We start from the raw sequence: 12,824 nt of genomic DNA, 5'->3' as shown, positions 1-12,824 counted from the left end.
TCGAATTAGTTCAAAGATTTTCTAATTACTCGTATTATTTATGCCCAAACGTAGTTTAATACTCTGAACAATATTTTTAAATATTATTTCTCCGAGATATATAAGAGAGAGAGAATGAACGACTCCAGTTCTGACGTAACTTACGAAGAATTTGAAACACAGAATATTTGGCACGATTCCCCGGCGAACACAGCGCTACGTGACCATCCATTTTACACACTTCACGCATGTAACGTCGGCTCGCTAGCAGCAAGTCGACGCGCGACGACCGGGATACTCCACGATTTAATCCCGAGGCTCGTCTTCAATAAGGTCAAGACCTGGTTACATACCCTCGATCGTCTTCGTTCCCAATCGGTTTTCACAGAAAGTCGTGAATGCCGACGGCGAACACAATAACCCGCGTAAACGTGATCCATCGATCCGTTTTCACCTTCTTTTTGCATCTACACGATTAATCATCCAGAGCTTTGCAAGAGTCTTTTTGTATTTTGATGCATAGTCGAAGTTCTTGGCGTCCATAGCGATCGACTTAAATTATTATTTATTTGTCAGTGATAAAGGTTTAGAATTATCTTTTAACATTAAATTTAGTGTTAGCGATAAGGTTTAGAATTATCTTTTTAATGCTAAATTTAGTGTCAGTGTCAGTGTTAAAAAATAATTCTAAACCTTTATCAAATAAACCTTTATCAATAAGTAATAATTTTAGTTGATCGCTAGACGCCAAGAACTTCGATTGACACACTGACACTGACACTAAATTTAGCATTAAAAAAATAATTCTAAACCTTATCGCTAACACTAAATTTAATGTTAAAAAATAATTCTAAACCTTTATCGCTGACACTAAATTTGTGTTAAAAAATAATTCTAAACGTTTACCACTGACACTAAATTTAGTGTTAAAAAAATGTCAAATAATGGTTAAATTATTCTTTAATTAATTTAATTATTATTATAGGTTAATATATTATTATTTATATTATTATTATATTATTATGTTATATTAGTATAGGTTAATTATTCTTTAAGAAGTGCTAATCAACGTAGCTATGAAAGAAATCCTAGTGCCAAAGGTTTATATTATTTTATTACTTTATTTTCTCTTTTATTTTCAATCTATAAATCTTAAATAAATACATCGTATTTACCATTGTTGTAATAGACATAACGGCACCATTCGGCTACCCTAATTGGATCACTTAAAAAAGTGCTTAGCTATCGGCCATTTTGAATGCTACATAACCTATGCACCCCAGCGTTTATACTCGCCAACTCCATAAATTAAAGCGCGCCGTGAAAATAAACCGTAAAATCGTTTAAATCAATTATACTTTGTTCCAAGCCTCTCCCAAAGAGTCTCTTATAAATAACAAAAAAAGTCTCTTAAATAACTCGCAATAACAGTAAATTATTATTATACGACCGCGACATCGTCCGCGCGCATAAAAGAACCGTATCACGCCCGAGCGACGCGCTGAACTCGCCGAGGAAAATTTTCATACGCGAACAAATGACCCGAATTACGTTCCAGCGGCCTACATCACCGGTGCACCGACTCTCCTATGATCGTGAACCATTACCATCATTACGGCGCACCTCGGTGCCCCGCAAAAACCGACCACCACGAAGGTCGAACGAGCGGTCGCGTTCGCAACGCCTGCAATCCGAAGACGTTAAAGCCTTGGTGTCTTGTTTTCTGCGCAGGATGACGAGCCGCCGGAAATCACGTATTGCGTTGTGGAGCACACGGGCACGCTCACGCTTCAAGCAATGACGCCGACCCTGCCGATGCCGGCCGAGGAGGAGCTGAACAAGATGTTCCTCGAATTGGTCGACGAGCTGGACCTGACCCAGGCCAACCGGCAAGCGGTTCTGGCGCTTTCGGCGAACAAAAAGTGGCAGATATACTGTTCCAGAAAAGGCAACGGGACGCTGGAGAACGGCGGCCTGAGGACCACCGATCTCAGCGGCGATCCCGAGGACTATATCAATAGATTGAGGACGGTAGCTAGCGTAAGTATCGCGGTAGGGTGTCATCTTTTTTAACCCTTAGCGCTCCGTTGGCTCCGCTATACAGGATGTCCCAAAAATGTCTCGCAATCCGAAAGTGGCGGGTTCCTCGGGTCATTCGAAGCAACTGTTTCCTTTACAAAAATGTTCTCCGAGGCACCGTTAACGAGTTATTAACGAAAAACAGTGACCAATGAGAGGCGAGCTCGGCTGGCGCGAGGCGACCGAGCCAACGAGCGGAAGTGGGCTTCGTGCGCTGGTTGGCAGGGCCGCCTCGCGTCAGCCGTACTCGATTCTTATTGATCACTGTTTTTCGTTAATAACTCGTTAACGGTGCCTCGAAGAACATTTTTGTAAAGGAAGAAGTTGCTTCAAGTGATCTGAGGAACCCGCCATTTCCAGATTACGAGACATTTTTGGGACACTCTGTAGAGAGACATCCGTCATTTGTTCCGTAAATCCGAAGGCACTGCCGCGGAGCCCAATGTTTTTAGCATGATTACACCGAAGATGCTGTGTTTTTGTCGACGTTCACGATTGTTATTTGTAGTGAAAACGTGCTTAGCGTAATGTCTCCCTTACTGACGCTCAGATTGTCCACTAAAATAGATAATTTGGGAAGAGGAGGTACGATTATTCGAGCATTGCGATTTATTTTTATAGTTATAAACTGTCCACAATTATTTAAGGCTCGAATAATCGTATCTCCTCTTCCCAAATTATCCATTTTAGTGGACAATCTGAGCGTCAGTAAGGGAGACATTACTGTAGTTCGCTTGTACAGTAATGTCTCTCTAATTGACGCTCAGATCGTCCACAAAAATGGACAATTTAGGGAGAAGAGAGACGATTACTCGATCCTTGCGACACATTTTTATAGTCACGAATTGTCAACAACTATAAAAACGTGCTGCAAGGCTCGAATAATCGTACCTCCTCTTCCCAAATTCTCCATTCTTTGTGCACAATCTGAGCGTCAGTAAGGGAGACATTACTGTAGTTTGCGGAGCAATTTCAAATATCAGATAAACAGCAGACAGATTTATCTCCGGTTTTATCATAATGACAGCTGTTCGTTTTATAATCGATTTTTATAATTGTGGACAATTTATAACTATAAAAATAAACCGCAAGGGCTCGAATAATCGTATCTCCTCTTCCCATATTGTCCATTTTTGTGCACAATCTGAGCGTCAATAAGGGAGACATTACTGTAGTTTGCGGAGCAATTTCAAATATCAGATAAACAGCAGACAGATTTATCTCCGGTTTTATCATAATGACAGCTGTTCGTTTTATAATCGATTTTATAATTATGGACAATTTATAACTATAAAAATAAACCGCAAGGCTCGAATAATCGTATCTCCTCTTCCCAAATTGTCCATTTTTGTGCACAATCTATCGCGTCAATTAGAGAGACATTGCTGTACTCGAGAAACGCGTGGAGCGCTAAGGGTTAACTTCCTGAATGGCGACAAGCTGGAAATGCGGCACCGGCTGCGAAGCGATCATTATACAAGAAAAGATAAATGGTCCCGAGCGGTGTCTAATCACGAAGGAATCTAGTAAAATCATCCTTTTCCCGGTTCCCTTGCCGCAACGTTTTGCTACCGCGTCACGGTTGCTCGCGAAGAAATTGTCTCGTTGTGAGAAAAAAAGCCGTGACACCTAGAATTACTAACGAAACGAAACTCCGCGTTCCAGAATCCTTTTCCGGAGGACGGAGACGAGGTGTCGAACCAGATGCGACAGGTGGAAGCCCTGAAGACTGCCCTGAGGACGCAGCCGCACAGTTTCGTGCTAAGGTTCATCGAACTGGACGGACTGAACACTCTGCTGCAAGTCCTCGGGACCATGGACGCGGGGACCGCGAACAGCAACCTGCACACCAGCGTGATAGGCTGCTTGAAGGCGTTGATGAACAACTCGGTGAGCAAAGTGGACGGCGCCCGGAAATCAACTCCTCCGGCGGCGGCGATTTTCATAAAAAAACTTCTTTAAAAACGACCGATCAAATTTTACAGAACGGAAGGGCACACGTCCTCGCGCACCCGACCGCGATCAACACGATATCACAGTCGCTGGCGACTGAGAATATCAAAACGAAGATCTCGGTGCTGGAGATCCTCGGGGCGGTCTGCCTGGTGCCGGGCGGCCATCGGAAGGTCCTCGAGGCGATGTTGCACTTCCAGCAGTATCATTCCGAACGGACGCGTTTCCAAAGTATTATCAACGACCTTGATAAGAATTTCGGCATCTACAAGGACAACCTGTCCCTGAAGACGGCGATCATGTCGTTCATAAACGCTGTGCTGAACTACGGCCCCGGCCAGGTCACCCTCGAGTTCAGGCTGCACCTTAGATACGAGCTGCTGATGCTCGGCATCCAGCCGATCATCGAGAAGCTGAGGAAGTATGAGAACGAGACCCTGGACAGGCATCTGGATTTTTTCGACATGGTCAGGAACGAGGACGAGAAGGAATTGGCGAGGAAGTTCGAGAAGGAGCACGTGGACACGAAGAGCGCCACCGCGATGTTCGACTTGCTGAGGAGGAAGCTGAGCCATACCGCTGCTTATCCGCATCTGCTGAGTCTTTTGGAGCATTGTCTTCTTTTGCCGCGTGAGTTTCCAGACGTTTTAGCGCCGTTTTATAGTAATGTTAAGGAGGGATAAAGGGAGGATAATAAATAAGAGGAATAATAGAATGGAATGTATAATAATAGAATAAAGGAAGATTGGGAGATATAATAATAGAATGAAGGAAGAATGCGAAATATAATAATAGAATAAAGGAAGATTAGGGAATATAATAATAGAATAAAGGAAGATTAGGAAGTATAATAATAGAATAAAAGAAGATTAGGAAGTATAATAATAGAATAAAGGAAGATGAGGAGGTATAATAATAGAATAAAGGAAGATTGGGAGATATAATAATAGAATAAAGGAAGATTGGGAGATATAATAACAGAATAAAGGAAGATTAGGAGATATCATAATAGAATATATAATAATAGAATAAAGGAAGTTTAGGAAATATAATAATAGAATATAGGAAGATTAGGAAGTATAATAATAGAATAAAGGAAGATTAGGAGGTATAATAATAGAATAAAGGAAGATTGGGAGATATAATAATAGAATATAGAATAATAGAATAAAGGAAAATTGGGAGATATAATAATAGAATGAAGGAAGATTGCGAAATATAATAATAGAATAAAGGAAGATTAGGGAATATAATAATAGGGAATAGAATAAAGGAAGATTGGGAGATATAATAATAAAATATATAATAATAGAATAAAGGAAGATTAGGAAGTATAATAATAGAATAAAGGAAGATTAGGAAGTATAATAATAGAATAAAGGAAGATGAGGAGGTATAATAATAGAATAAAGGAAGATTAGGAGGTATAATAATAGAATAAAGGAAGATTGGGAGATATAATAATAGAATATAGAATAATAGAATAAAGGAAAATTGGGAGAGATAATAATAGAACATATAATAATAGAATAAAGGAATATTGGGAGATATAATAATAAAATATATAATAAGAGAATAAAGGAAGATTGGGAAATATAATAATAGAACATATATTAATAGAATAAAGGAAAATTGGGAGATATAATAATAGAATATATAATAATAGAATATAAAGTAAGATTAGGAGATATTTTGGCTGAATATTTTGGCTGAATATTTTGTCTGAAGCGGAAGATTGAAGACTGTCCATAATATTGTATGGACATTGTAATACATTGTAATGTATTGATCCATGATTCTAACGTATTGTTACAATCACGGTTAATTTATATTATGTTGATAAAATTGATCGCGCGAGAAATAGTGGATTGTCACGAACTTTTATTTCGTTTGCAGTCGACTACGGATCTCATCCTCAGCACTGGTTACTCTTCGATCGGATCGTCCAGCAGATAGTCCTGCAGTCCGAGGGCAATGCCACCGGCACCGTCAGGAATCCTGATGTTGCACCGATCGAGATCAACGTGAAGGAAATCGTTCATTTGCTGGCTAAGGAAGAGGAACTCGTCGCAGCCAGGAAAAAGGCCGAGGAGTTGGAGCGAGAGAACTCGGACATGTCTACAAGATTGGCTAAGAAGGAACAAGAGCTCGACTTGAGGACTCAGGAGAAAGTAATTTGAAACGCGCGAATCGACAAAATAAGACTGGCTTGTCACGGTTCTGTCTCTGTCCGATTGGTAGAACGAGTCGCGACTTCCGTGCCAGGGAAAATCTATTAAATAATGCCAGCGGTGCTATTAACTTATATAATATGTACGGTTAAATTCTTCCTAATGTTTCTTCACGCTTGCAAACAAAAATGGACAATTTGGAAAGAGGAGATACGATTATTCGGGTCTTGAATGTCGTTTTTATAATTATTAACAATCGACGACTATAAAAATGAGCTGCGAGGCTCGAGCTCCTCTTCCCAAATTGTCCATTTTTTTTTAGAAGTTGAAGGAAAATTGCGGAGAATTACAGTATTATAAATTATTAAATTTCCGTACTAATTAATTATTAAATTACCGTTCTATAATCACCGCCCTAACAATGGAAATATTGATGGCATTACAGTGCAGACAATTTATATCTTGATACAATTATTGTTATAAAGCATAAATAATCTTAATGTTTTCAAATTAATTTCACAATTTTAATTTTAAATGAAAACTTACAATTTCAACATAATTTTGCGAGAAGGCTACACACCGTGCAAAAGTGTCGAACGTTAAGAATACACAAATATTTGTTATAAATGTTTCACAATTAGACAGAGACAGAAGTTAACAATATATGAGTTTTCATGCTGATCACGTTATGGAGAATACGTCATTCGTAATGTTCTTTCGCAGGAAGACATGGAGGCCAGTTTGGCGAGGGTCAAGGAACGGCTTGAGAAGGAGACCTCGATGCACATTGAAACGAAACAGAGAATCTCTGAGCTGCAAGATAACGTGGAGGCGCTGTCCCGACAGATAAACAACGAGAAATCCGAGAGAAAGCGGCTCGAACAATTGGTGGCTTCCGGGAGTTTACCGGACGATGCGAAAGCGTCGATCAAACTCGTCGAGGACGAGGTCCTCGAGAAGGTTGAAGCGAAACCGATGCCGCCGCCGCCTCCCCCTCCACCTTTGGCGCCTCCGCCGCCTCCTTGTTTAATGCCTGCCGCGCCACCTCCTATGAAGGTGATAATAATTTAAATAATTTCCCACGCAGCAAATTGTTAACACAGTTAGTATAACAAGCGTCATTTTAATCAGTCACACAGATTTTCAGAAATCTAATTTTCAAACGAAAATCAAATTTTCATCTCGGAGCTCTGCTACCTAATAGAAAGCATTCGTGAAAGCAAATCATTGCACTTACAACATACAAAATTGCCTAAGCTTTGAAAGTGTTCTCTGCTCGGTAATTCTATTTATAAGCCGATCTGCGACTCGACGAAGCTTGACCGATTGAAATTGCTACAGATGGAGATCATCAAGAACGTTCCCCAACCAAGCAACCCGTTGAAATCGTTCAACTGGTCGAAGATCCCCGAGCAGAAGCTGCAGGGAACAATATGGTCCGAGCTGGACGACACGAAGCTGTACAACGTGATGGATCTGGAATCGATCGACAAGATCTTCTGCGCTTATCAGAAGAACGGCGTGTCGACGGAGGGCTCGATCGAGGACCTGAGAACATTAGGGAAGAACAAGAAGACTATGTCCGTGATCGATTCGAGGAGGGCGCAGAACTGCACGATACTGCTGTCGAAACTGAAGATGTCCGACAACGAGATCACGAGAACGATTCTGTCCATGGACCAGCAGAATATTCTGCACATAGACATGGTCGAGCAGTTGCTCAAGTATATTCCGTCGTCCGAAGAGGCGGCCCTCTTGGACATTCATCAGAAAGACTTGCAAAGCAGGGCCGATTGTTTCTTGTACCAAATATCCAAGTACGTGGGTCCATTTGTTTGTTAACAGTAGCGAGACACGGTTTAGAGCGTGAAGTAGACAGCGATATAAATATTTCCGCGATCCAGGATTGTTTAAAATTCTGCTTATGCTACTGTATCTGCGGCAAACAGCTCTTCGGCAACGAACAGTAAACAGCTGGGCATAAAGATTTCCAATGTTATTTCTTTGTCGACCGCAAACTGAATCGTATCAACGCCCTCGATTTCCGTCTCGAGATAGCCACGCTCAACAAATTTTTATCGACCATCTGCAAACATTAGGCTGAAACGATGCAAGCATCGTAAACATCTCTCGCGTGTTTTACGTATTATTAACATCGAACTCGGATAAACGACGTTTGCAAACAGTATACGCGGATCTGTTAACTCAGCTGGTCTGTTCAAAAATTGTTGTCGGATGGTTCGATGGCTCTAGCGTTGACAATTGCGAGTAGACTGCGGATTTGACAGATTTTAGTTGAATTTGCTATTAAGATTATTCTTGCGATTAACGCGGATTCTTGCAAACAAATATATCCGCAGTCTGGATTTACGTAGTCTCACAAGATATACACATTCTTGAATGTTCGTATTAATGTTCCAGAGTACCGCATTACGAGCAAAGGCTGCGATCGTTGCACTACAAGAAGAAATTCGCAGCGAGCATCGCGGAATTGACGCCGAGAATGCGCGCGGTTCTCGAAGCTAGTCGACAGGTCGCCAGATCGCGGCGGCTGAGGAAGCTCCTAGAATTGGTGTTGGCTCTAGGGAATTACGTGAATCGCGGAAATGCTCGCGGCAACGCTTGCGGCTTCCGCCTGGCCTCTTTGAACCGTCTAGTCGATACAAAGTCCTCTTGCTCGAAAGGCACCACCCTGCTGCACTACTTGGTCCAGATCCTGGAGTCCAGATTCAGGGAGGTGTTGGACATCGAGGAGGACATGCCGCACGTACGAACCGCGGCCAGAGTCAGCATGGCTGACCTGCAGAAAGAAGTGGCTAACTTGAAGAACGGTCTGCAGGACGTTCAGAGAGAAATAGGTGGGTGAAAGTGAAAGGAACAATCCGTTTTACTTTTATTAAACCCTTGCCTTTTAGCAAGGTACTGCAGTCTCTCTAATTGACGCTCAGATTGTTAAGAAAAATGGTCAATTTGGGAAGAGGAGATGCGATTATTCGAGCCTTGCGGTTCGTTTTCATAGCTACGAATTGTCAAGAAATATAAAAAGGAGCAGCGAGGCTCGAATAATTGCATATCTCCTTCCCAAATTGTCCATTTTTGTGCACAATCAGAGCGTCAGTTAGGGAGACTTTACTGTGCAATAATTTCTCCCTAATTCGCGCTCAATTTATAGACAAAAGTGGACAATTTTGGAAGAGAAGATACGATTATTCGTGCCTCGCGGCTCATTTTTATAGTTGCCGATTGTCAACAATTATAAAAACGAGGTGCAATGTTCGAATAATAATAATCTATAATAATTAATAATAATAATATTAATAATCCTCTCGAATATCCCAAATTGTCCATTTTTGTTTATAAGCTGAAGGAAAAGTTGGGAGTATTTACTGTATATATAACTATATAAAAGTCGATACTAAAAGTCACTATAAAAAGTCAACAATTATAAAAACGAGGCGCAAGGCTCGAATAATCACATCTCTTCCCAAATTGTCCATTCTTGTGCACAATCAGAGCGTCAGTTAAGGAGATTTTACTGTGCAATAATTTCTCCATAATTCGCGCTCAATTTCCACACAAAAATGGACAATTTTGGAAGAGAAGATATGATTATTCGTGCCTCGCGGCTCGTTTTTATAATTGTGGACAATTTATAATTGCAAAAATAAACCGAAAGGCTCGAATAATCGCATCTCCTCTTCCCAAATTGTCCATTTTTGTGCAGAATCTGAGCGTCAGTTAGGGAGACATTACTATACTAATTTCCTGCGAGAGGAAGGAAATTCTGATTTCATTGTGCCATAACGATGCTTTTAGAATTCCATCGTGGCCAGTCTCAGGTACTTCAGGGCGACATGTTCCTACCCGCGATGAGGGATTTCCAGGCACAAGCGACCTGCAGATTAGCCGAGGCAGAAGATCTGTTCCAGGACATGAAAACCAGGGTGAGAATCAATTGAGTCTGCGACATTGTGCTTGCACTTTTGCGTACAAGAATGATCCTGGAATAATCGTGAACCTACAATCACCTATAAAATTTCATTTGAACAGTTCGACAGAGCAGTCAGACTGTTCGGCGAAGATTCGGCGGGTGTCCAGCCGGACGAGTTCTTCGGCATCTTCGAGAACTTCCTTCAGGCTCTGGCCGAGGCCCGACAGGACGTCGAGAACATGAGGAAGAAGATAGAGGAGGAGGAGCGCAGAGCCAAACAAGAACAGGAAGTAAATATCTGAACAGTTTATAATTAATATTATATATATATATATATATATATATATTAATATTAATATTATATATATTATATATATTATAATATTAATATTATATATATTATATATTAATATTATATATGTTATATATTAATATTATATATATTATAATATTAATATTATATATATTATATGAATATTATATATATATTATTATTATTAATAATGCCCTAAATAATAAGTCCTAAATAAGTTTTTTCCATCTAAATATTAATAATTTACGAACGCTTCGTCGTGTCGCAGCTTCGCAAGCGGACAATGGAGAGGAAAAACTCTCGAGAGGGGATACTGAACAGCATCTCTCTGAGCAAGAAGAACGAGGCCAACAGCAACGGGCAGAGCGACAACAAGGGCGAATTCGACGACCTTATATCGGCCCTTAGGACCGGGGACGTGTTCGGGGAAGACATCGCGAAGTTCAAGAGATCAAAACGCCGGCCTGTGACGCCGAGCGGTCAAGAATCGCGCAGACACAGCGCGCACAGGGAAGACTCGAGGGAGCGGCATTGAAATCTCCGCGGCTCTCTCGGTGACTTCGACGCTTGGCGGCTTCGCTGCACAGGCCGAGCTCGTTTCGCTCCGAACGCGACAGCGTGGCTCGCTCTTGCGGCAGCTTAGAGAAACAATGTGTGATAGGAAAAAGACGAGGACGTTATACCCGGGGAGCGTGTAACTTTCTTCGTGTAACGTAGAAGTCGAGAATCGAGGTATAACATAGTCGACGTAGAAAACGTGTACATAGAGTAAAAAAAAAAAGAAAAAGAAAACAAAAACAGGTATAACACAATGCCGCGAGTTTCTTTATCGATTCCGTAGAATTATTTCGATTCGTTATTCTTGAAGCTGTCTTCCTCCTTTCTCGCTCGCTGTTTGTCCGATCAATCTCGTTTCGAGCTCCGGTTGTATAAATTATAATCAGTAGTCAGAATTTGAAAGACGATAGGGCCGTTTGATGAATGACTTTTGACCTGTTCGAATTATCGATGGATTACCATCTTGGATCATAAACGATGTAGACAAGTATTGTTCACATTTTTGCACAACGACGAGCAATCTATGAATTCGGTTTTTTCTTAAACAGATTGTCGACCAATCGGGAATCAATTTTTTTGAATTAAACAGCACGATCGTTGCCGCATAATCAATTTTGCCGCAAATTTATGGGGTCGAGGTGTCTCTTAGATATCAGAGACGCGATAGCGTAACTTAAGTTTCCGTTCACGTGAGGCGTTTTCAATATTCGACTTCGTGCAAGGTCGGCATGAGATGTTTTCCAGACAATACGACGGTTCGAACGCGAGACCAATTGAGCGAATATCAATTTGTACATTGTTGAAAGTGTCTGTGTTGAGTTAGATAAGGATTACACGCGCTCATTTGTTGTATATAGTCATTATCTATTATTTTGTTAACTTTGCCCGCGCTCGGGGGCAGATATTCGCAAAACTTCGACGTGAGTATTTCGCCAATCAATCGGACCAAGGTTAAATTGACAGCGGGGCCCCTCTGTCGGGCCTCGCACGACTGAATGAAATTCTCGTAGACCGACAGATCTTATACGGAGGAGCTTTCTTAGTAAGGAATCATCTTTTTTACATTGTCGACAGTATATACAGGTTGTCCCAAAAATCTCTCGCAATCCGGAAATGGGAGGTCATTTGAAGCAACTTTTTCCTTTGCGAAATTTTTCTCCGAGGCTTCGTTTACGAGTTATTAACGAAAAACACTGACCAATAAGAGGCGAGCTCGGCTGGCGCGCGGCGGCCCAGCCAACGAGTGCAGTTCCGCTCATTGGCTCGGCCGTCTCGCGCCAAATGATCTCGCCTCTGATTGGTCACTGTTTTTCGTTGATAACTCGTAAACGAAGCCGCGGATTGAATTTTCGCTAAGGAAAAAGTTGCTTCGAATGACCACAGGAATCCCCTACTTTCGGATTGCGAGACATTTTTGGGACACCCTGTAGAAGAAGGGCCTAGGGGCGCGACGCATTCGATTTTTCGCCCCGCGAAACCTACAAGTCTGATTTTGTATCTTAGAGAGCGACGAACGCGTAAACGAATCATCGATTAGATTTAATTAGGGGCTCGTTGACAGTTGCCAAGTCATTAATGGAAAAATTAATGTTAGTTCTCGGTGTGTAGAGGGATGATGGAAGGCGAAACGATTCTAGACAGGAGTTCGTTGTATAGTAGTCGATGTTTTGTAAGCTTTTGTATTTTTGTAAATATTCAGTATTGATGTCTCGTTCTTGTTTGGGAGGGGCGATCGCTCGACAAGAATTCATGTCCAGTTAATATATTACTGCGTCATTAATCTCACATGTATTAATATATGAAGAAATATACCGAATAAATACAAAATCTAAATCATCGA

The 12,824-nt window shown here is 41.2% G+C and overlaps 1 protein-coding gene across 6 annotated transcripts in view; it reads left to right on the top strand.

Moving 5' to 3' along the window:
• Positions 1–12,820, top strand: part of DAAM (disheveled-associated activator of morphogenesis-like protein) — a 151,120-nt gene extending 138,300 nt beyond the window's left edge. For all 6 annotated transcript variants that reach the window (XM_033483283.2, XM_076524097.1, XM_033483281.2 and 3 more), the window contains exons 3-12: positions 1,711–2,019; positions 3,724–3,948; positions 4,044–4,641; positions 5,908–6,182; positions 6,906–7,238; positions 7,524–7,999; positions 8,604–9,040; positions 9,999–10,126; positions 10,233–10,403; positions 10,695–12,820. In XM_033483283.2, the coding sequence (XP_033339174.1) occupies positions 1,711–2,019; positions 3,724–3,948; positions 4,044–4,641; positions 5,908–6,182; positions 6,906–7,238; positions 7,524–7,999; positions 8,604–9,040; positions 9,999–10,126; positions 10,233–10,403; positions 10,695–10,961 (3,219 nt within the window). In that variant the 3' untranslated portion in view covers positions 10,962–12,820. The remainder of the gene's footprint in view (positions 1–1,710; positions 2,020–3,723; positions 3,949–4,043; positions 4,642–5,907; positions 6,183–6,905; positions 7,239–7,523; positions 8,000–8,603; positions 9,041–9,998; positions 10,127–10,232; positions 10,404–10,694) is intronic.
• The last annotated feature ends 4 nt before the right edge of the window (positions 12,821–12,824 follow it).

The sequence above is a fragment of the Megalopta genalis genome, chromosome 8, assembly GCF_051020955.1.
Source record: "Megalopta genalis isolate 19385.01 chromosome 8, iyMegGena1_principal, whole genome shotgun sequence".
NCBI classification, from domain to species: Eukaryota; Metazoa; Arthropoda; class Insecta; order Hymenoptera; family Halictidae; genus Megalopta; species Megalopta genalis.
This window is presented reverse-complemented; position numbering and strand designations above follow the sequence as displayed.